This window comes from Molossus molossus, unplaced genomic scaffold, assembly GCF_014108415.1.
Source record: "Molossus molossus isolate mMolMol1 unplaced genomic scaffold, mMolMol1.p scaffold_m16_p_19, whole genome shotgun sequence".
Taxonomy (NCBI): Eukaryota; Metazoa; Chordata; class Mammalia; order Chiroptera; family Molossidae; genus Molossus; species Molossus molossus.
The window spans coordinates 33,731,642-33,751,046 of record NW_023425354.1 but is presented as its reverse complement, the minus strand read 5'-3'; the positions used below and the strand labels follow the sequence as shown (position 1 = coordinate 33,751,046).

The 19,405-nt window shown below is 55.0% G+C and overlaps 1 protein-coding gene and 1 pseudogene across 2 annotated transcripts in view; both read left to right on the top strand.

Annotated features, from left to right (window-relative positions):
- ARHGAP27 (Rho GTPase activating protein 27) overlaps positions 1-19,133 on the top strand; it is a 33,513-nt gene extending 14,380 nt beyond the window's left edge. The window contains exons 1-16 of one of the 2 annotated variants that reach the window (XM_036268055.1): positions 3,691-3,877; positions 7,982-8,401; positions 8,477-8,635; positions 8,881-8,958; positions 9,030-9,113; positions 9,469-9,536; positions 9,798-9,888; positions 10,391-10,495; positions 15,120-15,218; positions 16,192-16,297; positions 16,423-16,545; positions 16,618-16,716; positions 16,858-16,935; positions 17,021-17,155; positions 17,301-17,406; positions 17,489-19,133. In XM_036268055.1, the coding sequence (XP_036123948.1) occupies positions 3,821-3,877; positions 7,982-8,401; positions 8,477-8,635; positions 8,881-8,958; positions 9,030-9,113; positions 9,469-9,536; positions 9,798-9,888; positions 10,391-10,495; positions 15,120-15,218; positions 16,192-16,297; positions 16,423-16,545; positions 16,618-16,716; positions 16,858-16,935; positions 17,021-17,155; positions 17,301-17,406; positions 17,489-17,666 (1,986 nt within the window). In that variant the 5' untranslated portion in view covers positions 3,691-3,820 and the 3' untranslated portion in view covers positions 17,667-19,133. Of the gene's footprint in view, positions 1-3,690; positions 3,878-7,981; positions 8,402-8,476; positions 8,636-8,880; positions 8,959-9,029; positions 9,114-9,468; positions 9,537-9,797; positions 9,889-10,390; positions 10,496-15,119; positions 15,219-16,191; positions 16,298-16,419; positions 16,546-16,617; positions 16,717-16,857; positions 16,936-17,020; positions 17,156-17,300; positions 17,407-17,488 lie in introns of those variants that run through there. The other variant, XM_036268054.1, reaches the window with a different exon arrangement.
- LOC118635157 lies at positions 13,578-13,722 on the top strand (annotated as a pseudogene).
- Positions 19,134-19,405: the final 272 nt, after the last annotated feature.

The window sequence follows — 19,405 nt, the reverse complement described above, 5'->3', positions numbered from 1 at the left end:
TTCCTGCTGCCCGGACTTGTGAATGAGCCCAGACCAGTTGCCCTGCAGAATGTCTATTTGAAGTTGGAATGTTTGCTTCCTTGTGTCCGTGTTCCCCTAACCCCTGCGTTCCTTGAAGCCTGGTGGGTAAAGAGGCTTAAGCAAGTTAGTCACCAGGGCTCAGGGACAGATGATCCAAGAGAAGCAGGAATCACGGATGACTCTAGGTCTCTGCTTGAGCAACAGAGGTGATGCCGAGATGGGGAGTCGGAGGCGGGTGGACTCGAGCTCAGTCTGCATCAGGCACTTTGCGGTGCGTCAGGGACATCCAGGTGGGCAGTCGGCATTCTGGACCCAGAGATGCAGTTGCGAGTCGGTAACCGAGTGAAGTCGGTTGAGCTTAGTGGAGCGAGAAGCAAAGATGAGGCACCCAGACATCAAGATGGGCAGAGGAAGAGGAGTGTGGGCCCAAAGAGCCGGGAAGCACAGACAGAGAACGCTGGCCGAGAGGGGCCGTCTGGGCCAGTGCAGGACTAAGTGCCAGAGAGGAGCGAGACCTGACAAGGACCAGTGTGTCACCAAGGAAGCGGTGGGAGACCTGGGCAGTGGGCTGGGTGTTGAGTGAGTGGACGGTGAGACAGTGGGGCACACACACTGCTTCAAGAAGTTGGCTTCGGAAAGGATGAAGGGAAAGCTGGGTCCGGGGGCTTACTTTCTCTTTTCAAGATGGAGAGACCTTGAATTTGTTGAAATGCCAAAAGGAAGTCAGGTGAAGGGGGTTGGAAATTTAGCTGAGGCAGTTTTTGAGCAAATGAGAGGCAATGAGGTTCCCCAGGAGGCTGGCTGGGACAGGAAGACCCTGCGCCCTCCACTAGAGGAGGGAGAGGAAAGGTGGGTGCAGGTTTGAGGAGGTGGGCAGGTGACCACCACCATCATTTCTTCCCGCCTTCTGAGGCTGACTTACCCCGGCCTTTACTGGCCCACAGCTTCCTTGACGAACCATCTGTGACTCCTCCCAGCCTTACTCAGAGCACAGGGGCTGTGAGCCATGAAGGGGTTCCACCCACCCTGGAGGAGCAGGCCAAGCAGGCAGCCCCATGAAGTCACCAAAAGATTGGGCAGCGTCCAGAGCCAAGGGCATGCAATTAAAGCCCAAAACCAGAAAAGCAGAAGTGCGGCCAACCCCGCTCTCCCCAGCCTGGTGGGTGCGGGAACTCAGGCTACTGCTCGGCTGTTTCACGGCAACCAGCCATGGAAGGGGGAGAGAACAGCCCAGTCTCAGGCCCAGAGATTCCAAGGTCCGGAGAGAAGCTGAGGCAGAGTGTACACAAGAAGCCAAGTCTGTGGACTCCTGCTCCATTCTTTTTTCTTTTAATTGAATGAAACTTCTGCCTCAAACCCAAGAAATAAAAGCCTCAGCTTCAGGCCATGGTGTTTAGAACCTCATGTGATAAGATTGCACTGAGCCACCCGGGCCTTAACACATGCACTGCCCAGGCCCCTGCCCAGGCTAGTGCCATCTGTCTCTCGGGCTTGCGTGGCTCCCCCGGTATCCTGAGGCTTGGGGATCCGGAGTCTGCGGGTGATCCAGCACCCCACTGCATGTGGGTGGACACGCAGCTGGAGCTGGGGTGGATACCGGGTGAGGCCCCACTCTAGTCTGGAGAAGGTGTGCTCAGGGGAGGGACAGGTCTATACACTTGGCTAAACTCCTGGAAGCAAAGGTCACAATTCCTTCTCATTCTCCCTCCACCCTCCTGCATGGAGCAGGCTCAGAGTCAGCAAAGGAGGTCCTGTACTCCCCTGGCCCCCGGAGCTAGTCCTAGGCCACAGGTGAGGGTTTGTGGGTATTTCTTTGGCCTCTGGCCCCAGAGACCTGATAGGATGTTCTGGTTGCACCTGCTGTGGTTGCCCCAACACTCCTGTGAGGGTTTTGGAGAGAGGGATGAGGACAGAGGGCTGGAGAAATGAATGCTGTGCAGTTGGTTTGTTCTGTCCCCTCCCCCACCATGTACCTCTCAAGAACTGAGGGTACAGTTGAGGAAAGAGGACCCTGCTGGGGAGCCACTATGGTCACCACCTTCTCTGGGCGGGGAAGGGGAAGCCCAGGCAGGAAGCCTGAGGAACCACCTCAGTGGTCAAGAGCAAGCCAGGGCTGTGTAGGTTTTGTCAGTTGCTGTGGTGTGGGGCCAGAGCCTGCTTGGCTGCCTTTTGTATGATCCCAGCCCCCCACACTGTCACTTCTGGTCCCTGCTACATGGAGACCCTGCTTCCCAATTCCACCTGCAGGGCAGAGCTGAAGACCTGGGTCCCTACACCTGCCCTCCTCTCTCTCTTCCGGACCCCAGCCCGTCCCTGGTGGCTCAGAGCTTCCAGCTGCTCTGGAATTTATAGCTGTTCCCATCTCCTGGGCATGGCTCCATCAATCTTGTTGACCTGTCATGAGTGCGTGCGTGCGTGCGTGCGTGCGTGCGTGCATTCCCTGGCCCTCAGGGTGGGGCACTGTGGTGTGTCATATTTTTCACAAGTGTTAAGGACTTCAGGCCTCTCTGGAAGGGATTAGTCTGCCTCTGGAGTTCTGGGGCTTTGAGTCGAGGCACAGGTGACTATAGGGGAGCTTTGGAAAGTAGAGTAGAACACAAACCCCAGACCTAGTCTGGATGTGGTCCCCCAAGGGTCCCATACCCCAAATCCATACTATGCATGGTTTACTCAGGTGTCCCTGTCCTGAGCCCATGGGGGTGCAGGGGAGAAGGGAGAGCCAGGTCTGCGGGCAGGAAGATTACTGAACTTGAAGAATAAGAGATGGGAAGTCTGGGATCCAGGGTGGGAGGGTGGGGGTCGGATGCTAAACTGAGAGCTGGACAGTCCCTATGGGAGAGCCTTAAGGCTGGCAGGTGGGTGGGCAGGGTGCTACCTAGCACTTGGGGCTAGAGAGGAAGCACCCCTGAGGGGATTAGCAGAAACAAAATGGTCCCCAAGGGGTTGGAGGAGGGGCTGCAGCTTCTCACTGAGAATGTGCTGTGTCCACTGTGCATGACCAGGGTCAAGGGAGGGCAGGCCGGGAGGAAGGCCCTAGGGAAGGTTCTGGAGCTGGTTCCTGTCCTCTAGGTTTTTGGAGAGTGGGGGAGGGGCGCAGACATACTTGTTTGTATATGTGGACACGCAGCAGGGGTGGGTGCGTGCTTCTGGTGACCAAGGCTGAAGGAGGCAGACCCAGGCGGGTAGATGGTGGTGTGGTCAGAACTCTTCCTGTGCCCCACGTGGCTGAAGGGATCCAGAGACCGGTTTCTTCTGATACCACATCTGCCCATACCCTTTCCTCTTTGAGACACCCACCCACGTGAAAGCTCTCTTTCCCATCACACCCTCCCTGGGCCTTGAGGAAGTTGATGGTCACTCACTGTCCCATCTGTGCCAGCTCAGGCCCGAGCACCCAGCTGCTCCCCCAGGCTTGTCCCTGTCTGCGCCGCCGCCTCCTCCCCCTCCCCCGCCGGTTGCGCCAACGCTGTCCTCTGGAGCCTGTTCAGGGCTGTCTGGGCCTAGGATTGAGAACTCCTTGTTTAATCAGAGCACTGAGTGAGGCAGCCAGTGGTGTCCCTGGACACATAAAAATCTCGCTGACCCGAGTGACACCCCCAAGCCTCCCACACCCTGTCTCAGGCAGCCTTCCGCAGCACTTCCGTAGCCCTGACAGGAAGTGGGCTGGAGGCTCAGCCTCCCACCATCTCGAGACAACTTCTCGTTTCCCTATTGCCCTGTGCCAGCCCCAGGGTTGTGCCCCTTGGCTCCACCCCAAAGCCTTCCCAGGGCTCCATCCCAGCAGCTCAGAGGGGACAGGATGGTGGACGTGATTGCCAAGCTGATCAGGAGGCAGAGTCAGGCCCTTCGGGGACAGGTACGGGAACTTGGCGTTGGGGCCTGAACTTGGCCTCTAATGGGGATAGTGGACGGGCCTCTGGCATCAAGGTGCTGGCAGTGGACCTCCATCCCCTGGCCCTGGCAGGAGCTGGGGGACCTGCGGGAGCTGGGGTTTGGAGCAGGCAGTCTCACGGAGCTTGGGAATCCTCCCTTCTTTCCTCCTCCAAGGCCTTGCCTGTCGGAGGGGCTGCAGAGGAGGCTGAGCGGTGCCGAGCTCTGGGGAAGAGAGGCTTGTGGGTGGGAATTCGAGACCAGGAACGACGCTGGGGGCTGGGAAGCTGCGTGTGGTGAGAGCTGGGCCCCTCTCAGCTCCTTCCTCTGGCCTGAGGTGGGAAGAAACTTCCTCTTTCCCACTAGGTGTCTCCTTGGTGCCCAGTCAGTCCCCTGTTGATGGGCTGCCTGGGTCTTGTCTGGGCCTCCAGGAGATGGGGGTCGGGGTGGTAGGCCCTGCTCTGACCTGGGCAAGCTCCCCCTTGAAGGCTAAAGGGCATGGAGGGACTGGCTCCACCTGGCTTCCAGGAGCTGGTCTGATCCGGCTGAGGCCCTGCCAGGAAAGGAAAGTACCTCTGACCTAGCACTGAGGGGATCTGTAGAGAGTTCTGGAGTTTGAAGGGGCCTCGGGGCTGCGGCAGTCCAGCTCCCTCACAGGACTGCCACATCCCTGGCAGGGGATGGGACTCTGCTTGCTCTCCTCCATTGAAGGCCCCTCGCTACCTCCTGGGGCAGCCCCAATCCAGAGAATGTGCCTCCTTCAAAGGGGCACTGCCCTGCCCCCATTTAACTCTGATCTGAAGTCTGGAGCCCCACAGTGTGATCTGGCATCTTCTCTTCCTTGCGACAGCCCTATCATGCTGGAGGCCTGAACTTCTACCTCCCAGGTCTCCTCTGTACCTGCTGGACGAGTTCCCTGTGCAAGATTCCCATTAGCCCAACCAGCCTGGGGTTCCCCATGGGCTCAGAGCCAAGGCCAGCAGCCTGGCCAGATGGAAATCCCTGCTCCAAAGAGCATGGCTCCTTCCTTGGCTGGTCCACTGCCCATGCGCCCTTCCAGCCCCTGTCCCAGGGCTAGCTGGGATACATTAGTGTGTCTGGTCACCCACCTTCCTCTACTGCCTCCATCCTGTCATCCCCAAGGGTCTCCTGTGCTTGAACCCCCATTTTTAGGAAGTTCTTGCTCCAAGCTAACCCCAGCCTCTCCTGTGGTGTCAGGTGTGTTTGTTTGTTCATTGCTGAAGTCCGGCATGGAAGTGACTTGTGTACTCAAGCAGTAAGAGCTTTGGGTGGGTCTTCATTGGACCACCTGCTGGGGGGTGACTGGGGTCAGTTACATCACCGTGAGTCTTGCTGTCAAGAAACTCCTGCCTTTTAGGGGCAGAGAAGGTACACAGATGGGTGGACAATAAACTGACCACCAAGACAGAATGCCATCAGGCCCCAACAGAGCCGAGTGACCGCAGGTTGGACTCTTCTCTGGAGGGAGAGGGCCTGGCCCAGGTGAGGCCTGTGAGCTGAGCTCCAGGGGAGGAGCAGGACTTGGGTAGGCAGGGTAGGGAATGAGAGAAGGGAGTTCCAGGCTGAGGGCATGGCTGGAGCAGAGGCACGGAGCCTTTGTGTTTGGGAGCTGGCATGGTTGGAGTGCAGGATGCCACAGCTGTAATGGTGGAGGAAAAAGAGAAGTGGGTGGAGGGTCGTCTCAGCCACACAGGACTTGTGGGTTGAGGGAAAGGAGTGAGGAACTGAGGGACAGGTGTACCCAGCTCTCCCTGCCCCCTCCATGCCTAGGACCTGCCACCCTGTGTAAAACTGCCACACCCCCTTCTTTGGCAGAGTTTTTTGTTTTTTTGTTAGTAGCAACCATCATTGACACTGCATTCATTTATCGCCCTGCTTCCTCCCGCTCCCCCACCATGTGCACACATGTGCAGGCTGCCAGGGCAGGGGTCTGTGTCCATTTCTTCACTGTTGCACTCCTGCGCCTGGTGCAGAGCAGGGGTCTCTGTTGGACAGATGAGTATTTTTGTAGGCGCCTGTCTAAGGCTCAGGGAGAGGCCACCTTGACAGGACATGTTTCCCCTCTTGAGGAGTTTACAGCTTAGTGAAGGTGTCGCAGCAACAGAAACATCTATGACTTAAAAAAAAGGTATTTTGTCCGGCTGGTGTGGCTCAGTGGTTGAGCGTTGACCCATGCACCAAGAGGTCATCAGTTCGACTCCCGATCAGGACACATGCCCAGGTTGTGGGCCAAATCCCCAGTGAGGGCCATGCAGGAGGCAGCCAATCAATGTTCTCTCTCATCGATGTTTTTGTCTCTCTCTCCCTCTCACTTCCTCTCTCTGTAAAATCAATAAAGGGAATAAAAAGGTATTTTGGCCCTGATTGGGTGGCTTAGTTGGTTGGAGCGTCATCCTATACCCCAAAAGTTTTCAGGTTTGATTCCCAGTCAGGGCACATACCTAGGTTGGGAGTTCAATCCTGGTGCGGACATGTACAAGAGGTAACCTGTTTCACATCGATGACCCTCTCTCTCTCCCTCTCTTTTTTACTCTCTCTCTCTCCCTTCCTCTATCTAAACATATCCTCATCCTCAGGTGAAGATATTTTTATTTATTTTATTTTTTTAATTTTATTTTTTTATTCTCACCGAGGACATTTTTTCTTTCTTTTTTTGTTTGTTCAGATAGAGTGGGAGGGAGAGAGAGAAACATCGACGTGAAAGGCCCACATCGAGTGGTTGCCACCCGCACAACCAACCAGGGCCGGTGACAAACTGCAACCGAGGTACATGCCCTTAGCGGAAACCGAACCCAGGTCTCTCTGGACCGCAGGCCGACGCTCTAACCACTGAGCCAAACTGGCCAGGGTGGGTGAAGATTTTTTTTTAAACATTTTACAAAATGTTTAGGCTACAGAAAAGCTTAAAGCAAAAAACTAAACAAGACAAATTCAGTCCCTATAATTATACTTCTGTTAGCATTTTGGAGAGTTTCTAAAAACAATATTGGAGTTATGCTAAGTTTACCGTCTTGAACTCTTCTTTCCTTTGTAGCATTCTGTATTCTTAGAAAACAGTATTAATCTCCATGTACTCTCTGCTGCCTGGGGTTTGCCAGTGTAGCTCTCTATCCCTCTGGTGGGCTGTGGTGGGCACACAGGAGAAATCTTGGGAAACATCTTGAACCTGAAACCTGAGCTGAGTCCTAAAGGTCTAGGAGTCAGCCAGGTGAGAACGGGGTCCGGATGGGCTTGGGTGGCCAGTGAATGAGCCCAGGCCTGTAGGTCACACAGCAGAGAGGGTGGGGGCGGTGCTACTGGAACTTAAAGTTCAAGTTCAGGGGCAAGGAGTGGCAGGAAATAAAGTAAAAGACAGGCAGGTGATGGGTGGCCTCTGGTGTCCCGGTAAAGGTTTAGACTTTGCCCTGCAGGCTGCAGGGAGCCTTAAGGGTGTTAAGCAAAACCAGGTTTATACTCTGTGTGGCTGAATCCTCCAGCCCACCTCTTTCCTTTGAGGGGTGGGAGAAGGGGCTGGCCTTTCTTTGCCCCTCCTTCCTCCCTCCCACAGGGCTCTCCACTGTGTTTTTTGTGTCTGGTGTTGATTCAGAGGCTTGCAAACTCCACTTCCAGGAAGCTCTGGCCCCACATCCAAGGGCAGTACTGATCCTGGTCCCAGAGCTTTCCCGGGCGGGAAGAAAGGGTGAGACTGTAGAATACAGCAAAGCCCTGGCCACATGTGACCCGAATGGGGCAGAGAAGGGCTGGGTCCCAGGCCATTTCTCTGTTCCTGCCCAACCTTTGATTTCCCTGCCGTGAGTGCACAGCTGGAAGAATTCCGTTATCAGTATTTTATTAATAAATAATTCATGTAATTGTCCCACCTTATCTGGGGCATTTCATACATTACAAAGCACTTTCCAGAACATTTTCTCATTCTCTCCACTACAATTGCCAAACCGAGGGCAGATATTTTACAGCTGGGGGAACTGAGGCAAGGAGGTGCTGGGACTTGCTGAAGGTCGCCCAGGTGACAGGTGGCCTAGTCAGGACTGTGTGACCCGGAGCTGACCTGTGTCCCTCCTTCGCACAGGTGGACCAAGCCCCCGAGCCCGTGTACGCGAACGTAGAGAGACAGCCTCCGGCCACTTCCCCTGGGGCCACTGTGGCTCCCCGCCCGCAGCCGCAGCCGGTGTGGGAGACGCACACGGACGCGGACACCGGGCGGCCCTACTACTACAACCCAGACACCGGCGTGACCACCTGGGAGTCGCCTTTCGAGGCTGCCGAAGGCCCCGCCAGCCCGGCCACCTCCCGGTCCTCGGTGGGCAGCCGCGAGAGCCTCGAGACTGAGTGGGGCCAGTACTGGGACGAGGAGAGCCGCAGGGTGTTCTTCTACAACACGCTGACGGGCGACACTGTCTGGGAGGACGAGACGGAGGACGAGCCGGAGGACGTGGATGACCTGAAGATGCAGCCAGGCCTGAGCCCCAGCAGCCCCAAGGACCAGAGGGTGAGGGCGGGGCCTGATGGGGGGGGCGGGGCTGGCTCTGAGGGCCTCTGACCCAGTCTTTTCCTCCCCCTTCAGCCTCCCACTCCCGAGACCGACTACCCCGAGTTACTGACCAGTTACCCCGAGGAGGACTATTCCCCGCCCGGCTCTCCCTTAGCCACGCCCCGCGGCTGGTCTTGCCACGTGGACCCGGAGGGGCAAACGCTCTACACCAACCAGTTTACCCAAGAGCAGGTAGGGGAAACACACAGGTGGGCCTGGGGAGCCTTGGGGACACGGCTCCAACCCTTCCTCACTAGTAGCTTCCCCAACACCGAAGTGCAGCTCCTGCTCTGGCTCGGAGCCAGCTCAGGACACTGTGTCACCTGCACCTGTCCCTCCTGACTCCTTGGGTCTGTGTTGGGCCCTGGTGAGAGGGAACCTTTCCCTCCCCCCTCATGAGGGCCACCTGGCAGTCCTGACCTTCCCTCCCCCCACAGTGGGTGAAGCTAGAGGACCACGGGAAGCCCTACTTCTACAACCCAAATGACGCCTCTGTTCGGTGGCATCTGCCCCAGGTAACCAGCTGGGGAAGGGAGAGTCCTGGGAAGAGAGGAGAGGATTATGTATGACGTGTCTTTCTCCCCAGGTCCCGGTTCCTGCCCCACGAAGTATCCGCAAATCCAGCCAGGACAGTGCGACCCCAGCCCAGGCCAGCCCCCCTGAGGAGAAAGTAAGGGAAGGGACATGTAGGCCCTGATAGGACCCCACAGAAGACTGAGGGAGTTCTGGAGGTCCTGGGGTCTGGAACTGGGCCAGGGACCCCCATAGGCCCCAGCACTAGCCTGGGCTGAATGAACCTGGATCTGGGTCATCCTAGGCCCAGAGTTCAGTGAGATTGGGAGCTGGGAGGAAATCTCTGCTGCTGCTGCTGTGGGAGCAAGTGCCCCGCCGCCAGCAAGAGCAGAGAGGGTCCGGTAGAGATCCAGGCCCAGCCTGTGGGGCATTGCTGGCTGAGGGGGAGACTACCATCTATCCACTGTGGCTCACCCCCTTAACTGCCTCCTGTTTCCCCTTCTCTCTCGAAGATCAAGACCCTGGACAAGGCAGGCGTGCTGCATCGCACCAAGACGGTGGACAAGGGAAAGCGGGTCCGGTGAGAGCCCGACAGCAGGGCGGGGTGGGCCTTAGTGACGATGTTCACTGAGCACTTCCCCTGTGCCAGGCTCTGTTAATCCTCATAGCAACTTTATAAGGGGTTCTGTGAGGACACTGAGGCATGGAGAGATAAAGAGAGTCGGCCTCTAACAGTTGGGAACCCCAAATTGTGTTCTTAAGTTCTGAGCCCTGCTCCTAGGGATGGGAAGGGGGCCTCAGCCCAGGGCCAGATCTAAGCTCTGCCACCCCCCACTCCTAGGAAGAAGCACTGGAGCTCCTCCTGGACGGTGCTGGAAGGCGGCGTCCTGACGTTCTTCAAGGACTCGAAGACCTCAACTGCAGTTGGCTTGGTGAGGCCCAGGCCCCGAAGGCAGGATCACCCCATCTGCTCCTGACTTGGGTGGTCTTTACCTGATTCGGCTTGTCAAAGGCCAGGTCTGAAACAGTGAAACATGAATGTCCAGGGAGCTGGGCCTTTGGCAGGGGGTGACAACAATAGATTCACCCCCAGGACCGGCACTTGCAGCCACCCTGGGCATGGGGAGCTGTCCCTGAGGGCGGACAGCTCCAGCCTGGTGGGCAGGCAGCTGGGGACTGGGTGTCTTCCTTGTAGAGTTTGGGGCTGCACACCTTCCTCCTTTCCTCTCCTGGTGGACAGGCAGCAAAGGACCAGCCAGCTCACAGGTTCTGTGGTTAAGAAGAACCAGAATCTCTGGGTTCCAGAAAGCCCTGGGCCCCTTTCCTCCAGAGCTGTGACCCCATCCTGCCACTAGGGAGCCTGGTGGAATGGAGCCAGGGTACTGTGGCCTGTCCAAGCTGAAGGCTCCCTCGCTCTTCCTCCCTCTCCCACAGAGGCAGCCTTCTAAGCTCTCTACCCCCGAGTACACAGTGGAGCTGAAGGGGGCTTCTCTTGCCTGGGCCCCCAAAGACAAATCCAGCAAGAAGAATGTGCTGGAGGTGAGTTGTGGGGGTGGGGAGGAAGAGGGGGCTTACTGATGGTTTGGGATTCAAACAAGGCAAACCCCAAGAAGGGGAACCTAGGGAGAGTTGGGGCTGGAATTCTCAGGGCTCAAAGCCAAAGGTGTCCTCATCTCAGGGATCCATCCACAGTCTTTCTGGCATCATAGAGTCTGCAGTTTCCTCTCCAGAAGCTGAGTTCACCATTCCTTGGCCCTGGAGGGTGATGAGAAGTAGGGGTCTCTGGGGGACAAAATTCTGTCATGACCAGAAAGGCAGCCTTAAGCCCAGCTTCTCTGGCCTGAGACAGACAGGAGGCTCCCCACTCCTGGCCACTTACTCTGACAGGTTGGGAAACTTGCTCTGACTGGTGAGAGCTCAGCTTCCAACTGGACTGGGTCCACAGAAAATAAACCAGGGCAGTGGACACATTTCTCAGCCTCCCCAGCAGGAAGAAAGGGTCCAGGTGGGGCCCAGGCAAGGACCCTCAGAGTGTCACACCCTACAGTGTCCTTGTGTTGTCTTGTTTTTAAACTACTTTTACTCTCACCTTCGTCCCCAAAAGTTTTGAGGCACCTCACAACAAAAACACATATGGTGTGCTGGCAAAATCCACTGAAAAGGCAGGGCCAGGCCAAACAAGCTGGGGGAGGGGGTCACAGGGGAGAGGGATCAGGGGGCAGAGAAGTGCAGGTGCTGAGGCTATTGTTGCTAAAAACATTAGCTCGAAGTGTCCCGGTAGGCAAAGCACAAAGAGAAGGGCAATCAGTTGTATGGCTCTTATTACTGGTTGGGGGGAGGGGTGCTTTCCCAGATTTTAGGGAAATCAAAGCTTTTTTCTAATCCTTAGCTCTTGAAGAAAGTTTTAGTGTGCAGCTCCATTCTAGTTTAGTAAGGGACTCTTGGGTCTGCTCTGGGTAACATTATGAAAGCCAAAAGCACAACCTTATATCTCAGCGCAGAAAAGGTAATTCTGCAAGGAGCTGACAGTGTCGTTTTCTGATGAGCAGGGTTGGAAAACTGGTTTCATCACAGGAGCTACTCCGATCAGTAGGTCTGGAGTCTTCTCCAGGCTTAGCAGGGTAGAATGCTGTGATCAACTAGCAATGTCTGCCATGACTGTCACATTGAGGAGGGACATCGATTTTGCTGGGCATGCTCTTTCTCTGACCAAGAAGGACATCCTTCAACCAGTGCTCTATAAATGTCACCTCTCTGAGTGGGTTTTTAATGAAACTTTCAGAGTAAACCCTCTGAGTTGTCTTTTCTGGCAAGATCTAGGAGGCAGATGGTGCTCTTGGAAGCTACTCAAGCTGAGGGGAAGGCTGACAGTCTTGAGTGGAAGTCGAGGAGCCCCTGCTTCCCAGCACGCAGGTGGCCGTCCTCCCTCCATTCAGGGGCAGCCTACAGGCAACTCTAGGATTTTTCTCAAGAGATACTCCTCCCAGCCCTGGCCAGTTTGGCTCAGTGGTTAGAGCGTTGGCCTGTTGTCCAGAGAGACCCGGGTTCAGTTCCCGCTAAGGGCATATAACTTGGTTGCAGTTTGTCCCCAGCCCTGGTTGGGTTGTGCGGGTGGCAGCCACTCGATGTGTCCCCTTCACATCAATGTTTCTCTCTCTCTCTCTTCCTCTCTCTCCCTCTCACTCTATCTGAACAAAAAACAAAAAAAATGTCCTCAGGTGAGGATTAATAATAATAATAATAATAATAATAATAATAAAGAGATACTCCTCCCAATTCAGTGTCATGGCCAGATTAGTTGGGCCTGGCAAAATTACACAGCAGTTCTTCCTAGTCACCCCAGAGCCACAGAAAATTTCAGTAACAGGGTTCCAAAAACAGCTGGTTCAGGGCAGCTCCTGTCCATTTAACAGGATGAATGTTTTGTGAACTATATTGCTCTGTAACTGTGCAGCTTTGCCTTCTGTATGAAGTGTTCAAATATGAACTGATTATGTTTTGAGACAGTTGTCAAAAATAGTGGTTGTTTAGAAGTGTCGTTAGACCGTTCTCTGAGATAATAGAGGCAGGGCTCTGTGAGCTTAGAGTCGGGCTCTGCTACCTGCCTGCCGAAGGGTCTCTGGTCTGTGGGGATGAGGGTGGGGGTGAAACACGCAGATTTTTTCTTCCTTCTTTTTAATTTTAAAAAATTTATTTGAGAGAGAGGGAGAGAGAGAAACACTGATATGAGAGAGAAACATCCATCAGTTGCCTCCGGTCCCCAGTTGCCTCCTGCACATGCTTTGGCTGGGGGTTGAATCCGCAACCTGGGTATGTGCCCTGACCAGGAATCAAACCTGCCACCCTTTTTTTTTTATTATTATTATTTTTATCCTCACCCGAGGACATTTTTCCATTTTTTGTTCAGGTAGAGTGGGAGGGAGAGAGAGGAAGAGAGAGAGAGAGAAACATCGATGTGAAGGGACACATCGAGTGGCTGCCACCCGCACGACCGACCAGGGCCGGGGACAAACTGCAACCGAGGTACGTGCCCTTAGCGGGAACCGAACCCGGGTCTCTCAGGACCGCAGGCCGACGCTCTAACCGCTGAGCCAAACCGGCCAGGGCGCTGCCACCCTTTTTTAAAAAAAACTATTTAAATAGCATTCAGACCCTGACTGTGTAGCTCAGTTGGTTAGAGAGCATCATCCCAGTATGATGTAGGTTCAATCCCTGGTCAGGGCACATACAAGAATCAACCAATGAATGCATAAATAAGTGAAATAACAAATTGATGTTTTTCTCTTTTTCTCTCTTCCTCTCAAAAATCAATAAAAATAAGTAAATAGTATTCATGTCGAAGTTTAAAAGGTGGGCAGCCAAAAGACAGCTCTTTCTGATTCTGGAAGTTGTACCCTGTTGTCTGAGACAGTGGCTGCTGACTCTGACTCACTGGACCCAAGGGCCAGGGTTGGTGTGAGCTTCTAAAAGCAGTCATTTACATTAACCTTGAATGCTTAGTCCTCAGAGCCACAGGCTGATGAGAGATCTATCCAAGTTTCTGACCACCTCACCCTGTCCTAAGGAGATTTGTTAGGGAATAAGGACACTCAACAAAAGTCAGTTTGAAGAACAGCCAGGGACCCCCTGGCATTGGGCAAGGAGACACCTGATTGGTGATGTTGCTCTTATATCAATCAGGGGCAAAGCAGATGTATAGTTCTTAGTTCATCCTAGCTTGATGCCTGTGTTGGTAGCCAGAGCTGTTTCATGCCTGAGGCACATTAAAAAAAGAAAAACAGCCCTGGCCGGTTTGGCTCAGCGGTTAGAGCGTTGGCCTGCGGTACAGAGAGACCCGGGTTTGGTTCCCGCTAAGGGCATGTACCTTGGTTGCAGTTTGTCCCCGGCCCTGGTTGGTCGTGCGGGTGGCAGCCACTCGATGTGTCCCTTCACATCGATGTTTCTCTCTCTCTCTCTCTCTTCCTCTCTCTCCCTCCCGCTCTATCTGAACAAAAAAATAAATAAAAAAAAAAAAAAAGAAAGAAAGAAAAACAAACAAACAGCCTGGGCTGTTGATATCTGCTTACTCCTCAATAATATAAAATAGTGGTTTTGGAAATCCAGACTTCGGGGCTCCATAAAGAAGAACATGGCCTGTGGTCAGGATGGAGCATCCAGCAGACTTATAGCGCATTGCTTCCTCTAGTTCACAGACCTCTCCAAACCATATATGCATTTCCTCGGAATGAATGAGTAAGTGGGCTGCTACCCCCCACAGCCTGCTAGTCAGAAAGAGTTTTGAGTAGTCAGAACGTTTTTCCCCTTAAGCATGTTTATTTTATTTTATTTTATTTTATCCTCACCCGAGGATATTTTTCCATTTTTTGTACAGATAGAGTGGGAGAGAGAGAGAGAGAGAGAGAGAGACATCGACGTGAAGGGACACATCGAGTGGCTGCCACCCGCACGACCAACCAGGGCCGGGGACAAACTGTAACCGAAGTACGTGCCCTTAGCGGGAACCGAACCCGGGTCTCTCCGGACCGCAGGCCGACACTCTAACCGCTGAGCCAAACTGGCCAGGGCTCCCCTTAAGCATGTTTAATTTTCGCTTCTTGAAGCAGGCTGTAAGCTGTGTTACCCAGGCTGGAGGGTGGGATGGGTGGGACAGGGTGGACTCGAGGCTGCAAAAGGAGTACAACACTCCTAGGTCCCCAGTGTGCATGGGTGGGGGGGGGGGCAGGGGGGCTTTTTTCTCTGAGATCAGCCATGATCTGCTTTTAGAGCCTTTCTCCCAGCATTTTCTTCACCGTGAATTCTAGTGACCAGGGGCCTCCACAGGGAATTTCTTTCACTGACTTACTTGCTGGCCAGTGCTCTGAGTGAGGCCTGCCGTGTTCTATGGCCCATGGGGAGGCGGGCTGGGGCAGGGGAAAGTGTACTAGACAGTTGAGCCATGCAGATGTGCTTCACTCAGATCCTTCCTCCATCACTCAATAAGAAATGGCTTAAACTCGCTGAGCCTGTTTGCTTATCTAACGCAGAGATGCTGTCACCTACTGCTTTTAATGAGGTGGAATACCTTGGTCTGGGGTGCAGCCCTTACTTCATTAGGCTCTGGGTTCTTGGGGACAGGGACGGACCCAGGAAACCAGAGATGACTGAGTGGCTTGTGTTTCTCCAGCTGCGGAGCCGAGATGGCTCAGAGTACCTGATCCAGCATGACTCTGAGGCCATCATCAGCACCTGGCACAAGGCCATTGCCCAGGGGATCCAGGAACTGGTAGGCAGAGCCTGGGGCCTCCAGGGCTGGTGGGGAGGGGATAGCCAGCCATTCTGCAGGGCAGTTGTGCCCACTGTGGATGGGGTCCTCTACTCAGGCACTGGGAGCTCCATGGCACCAATGGGTAGTCACCCACCCTGAGATACAGCCCCACCACCACCACCCACCCCTACCCTTATGGCTGGACAGCAGGAGGGCTGCTAAAGAAACAGCCTTTCTTACTTATGTGGACCAGCCTCGGGTTGGCCCTGCAGGAGTGTTCTCCAGGTAGGGGTGGAGGCACATCCTAGAGGAATGTGCCATTTTAAGGGAGGTAGAAGGCAAAGAAAATATCTGAGAAATAGCCTCGGCCTGGAATGGCAGGCTGAAACTAGGCGATCAAGTTTTAAAGGGCTGAATAGAAGAGTCTACCATTTTTTAGGTTCAAAATATCAATTTTGATATTTTAAGTAGAGATGGCACAGGTCCCCTCTGACAGCTATTCACCTGGAAACAACCTGAGGGTTTTTGCTCCTTGATTCCCTAGGGCCCAACACTGGGTGCATCATTTGGCTGTATTACTAGAGGTAGGAATCTGATCCAGGGAGGTGATGCTGGTGTGGTTGTTGGCTCAGGCCCCAGCCAGTACTGCAAGCTCAGAACAGGGAGCCACATACTGAGGAATGCTGATCTAGGGGAGTGTGTACAGAGTTGCTGAGGAAAATATGGACAAAGGGGGGGGGGGGCAGGGACTGGGAGATGGGTAGGGCAGAACAGGATGACTGTCTCCCAGCATCTGAAGAGCTCCATGTAGGAAGGTGAATGTTCTGAGCTTCCCCGGTGGAGGTGAGGGGAGTTAACCCGATTAAAGGAAGAGTGAATTCTGAGGGGGTGGGGTCACCAGGCCTGCTGGCCAAGCACTAGAGCCCTTCATCCTGCCTGAGAAGGACGCTCAGCTGGCCCCAGGCTCTGCCTCTGAGCCTTGGGATTCTAGTCTACAGAACTGCCCCCGGAGGAGGAAAGCGAGAACAGCAGCCTGGACTTCGGGTCCAGCGAGCGCCTGGGAAGCTGGCGGGAGGATGAGGCGCGGCCGGGAGCAGGTGTGTGCAGGGATGGAGAGGTGGAGGGGTGGCGGGAATCTTTCAGGGGAGGAGGGTGGCGACCCTGATGGGGCCTGCTGGGCCACCCTGGCGCCATCGACTAGCCCCTGCATTCCCTGCAGCAGCCGCTCCTGTCCTGAGCCCTGGGGTGCAGGAGAGTGACTTGAGCAAGGTCCGGCAAAAGCTCCGCAAGTTCCTGCTCAGGCGGCCCACGATGCAGTCGCTGCGGGAGAAGGGCTACATCAAAGGTACCAGAGGGTCCCGGAGAGCGGGACGCCGGTAGCTCCGGGGAGGGCGGCGCTGACGAGCCTCTCCCCCAGACCAGGTGTTCGGCTGCGCGCTGGCTACGCTGTGCGAGCGCGAGAGGAGCCCGGTGCCGCGCTTTGTGCAGCAGTGCATCCGAGCCGTCGAGGCCCGCGGTACGTGCGCGCAGTCTAGTGGGGTGGGCGGGGGCATGGGTGCGGGGTCGAGAGGGAAAGCCTGGGAGCTCCTGAGAAGGAATGGTAGCAGGGGTTAGCCCCATCCCACCTAACCCGGGGTCAGCGCCTCCCTCTCTTCAGGACTGGACATTGACGGGCTGTACCGCATCAGTGGAAACCTCGCCACCATCCAGAAGCTGCGTTATAGGGTGGACCACGGTGAGGCTCATCCCCAGTCCCTGCCCCAGGGCCTGAAGGCTTGAAGGGCTGCTGATCTTCCTCCCTCCCTCCCCCCCTGCCTCAGATGAGCATCTCGACCTGGACGACGGACGCTGGGAGGACGTTCACGTTATTACCGGCGCCCTGAAGCTCTTCTTTAGAGAGCTACCTGAGCCCCTCTTCCCCTTCTCGCACTTCCGCCAGTTCATCACGGCCATCAGTGAGTGCCCGGGAAGGTAGAAGGGTTGAGGGGGGAGCAGCCTGGGGCAGGACCCCCCCCCCCACACACACACACACACAAGCACACACACACTGGGAGTTAGCCCCGTCGGCCCCCTCCCTGAGCCCGCCCTTGCCTTCCCTAGAGCTGCAAGACCCGGCCCAGCGCAGCCGCTGTGTGCGTGACCTGGTGCGCTCGCTGCCCGCCCCCAACCATGACACGCTGCGACTGCTCTTCCAGCACCTGTGCAGGTGAGCGCGGGCCTCGGGAGTGGGGACCCCCAGCTCCGCTAGCTCGGGGCCCTGATTACACTCCGCCCCACCCCCGCTGCAGGGTGATTGAGTACGGCGAACAGAACCGCATGTCCGTGCAGAGCGTGGCCATAGTTTTCGGGCCCACGCTGCTGCGGCCCGAGACGGAGGAGACCAGTATGCCCATGACCATGGTGTTCCAGAACCAGGTGGTGGAGCTCATCCTGCAGCAGTGCTCAGATATCTTCCCACCGCACTGACCCCACTGCGGGCACTGAGGACCTGGAACTGGGGTTGGCGACGTTGGTCCTGCTGCGGGGCTGGACTCTAATTCTGAGACCCTCCACCTCCCACTAGCCCGCAGGTCGCGGGGAATTCTGCACTCCTCGGTTCTGAGGGTATGGTAACCTTTGGTGGGCAGTTCACAAAAGGTGATTTCCCGCCTCACCTGTCTTGTTTTGGGGTTAATTGGGTTCTGTTCTTTATTACAGCGACACCTACTGTGCGTGTGTGAGAATGTAGAGGGGGCGGTGAGGGTTGTTTTCTGGGATGGCCCAAGCCCCATGCTGGGAAGAGGAATTTGGGTGAGGGCAACTTGGCTTCTTCAGGCTTGAAGCCTTAACAGAGACCCTGTGGGCTGGCACTGTGCCCATCGTGAAGCAACGTCCCTGCTGCGAAACAGTACTGACCTGGGCCTCCAGCAAGGGCATCTGAACCTGCCTTCCCTCAGGCCTCACTGGAACTTCTGCCCAGCCCTCTCACTGGCTGGCTGGGACAATTTTCATCTGCTTTCTTGTTTGGGGTTCCCGGACTCTGCCTTCCTTGACCCATTTGTGCTTTGTGCAAGGGTTCTTCCTATTTACAAGGGTTCTTCCTAAATGTGTACCTGGCACCTGCCACCTGACATGCACCCCCATTTCCACATGATCCCATTTTGCAGATGAGGAAACTGAGGCTTGCAGAGGCAACATGACTTGTTCAGGGTCCATTGGGTGATCTTACTCCCCACCTTAAGCTCCTCTTACACCAAAGCACAGCCTAATGGGAGGGTAAAATCTATCCTTTCAGCTACACCCCAACCACAGCAAGGGCTTATGGGTAAAGCAAAAGAAACTAGGCTGGGTGGGTTCTGTCTGAGCCTGGGAAGGTACCTAAAGGTGAAGAGGAAACCTGCTCAGCTGTTTTCCCCGGGGGGAGGGTAAATTGCATTAGCAGGAGCCCCAGCCCCTCTCAGCACCTGGCTGTCAAGTATGCCTACCTGGTGGCCACTTGTGCTATAGAGCTGGGAGAGGCCTGCGGGGTGGGGGAAGGAGGGCAAAACCTCAATAAAAGAAGTGTGGACCCTGGGGTCAGCAGCCCCCCTTCCCTCATACACAAACCACCTCAGTTTATGGGTCCTCAGCCCCTAACCCATCCACCCCTTCATTTATTCAACAAGCAATAATAGCTAATATTTATTGACATTTGCACCATGCCAAGCATTTTACTTGGATTATCCTGTTTGTTTCTCACAGCCAGTATTTATTATCTGCTCTTCTGTGCCAGACACTGCTCTGGAGCAGGGGTACTGCACATTGCCTCCCTGGTGGAGCTTATGGTCCTGTGGGTGAGGCTGACCCAAGCCCATATCTAATGCCAGCGGGGCTTAGGCAAGAGGGCAAATGGAGGCCACATATGTCGAAATACTGTAAAGTTATAAATCAAGCTAACAACTGTTCAATAAAAGATGTACTGTTCTACTTTGACAAATACACTTTCATACTGACTTGGAAGGCCAGGTTGTAATGTAAACTTTGATTTTTTTTTTTTTTTTTAAGATAGAGTGTAAGGATGGGAGGGAGGGGGAACAAGAGAAAGAGAGAGAGAGAGCAAAACGTTGATGTGAGAGAGACACATTGATTGGTTGCCTCCCAAATGACCTTGACTAGGGCTGGGGATCGAACCTGCAACCCAGGTACGTGTCCTTGACTGGGAATCAAACCCAAGACCCTTTGGTCTG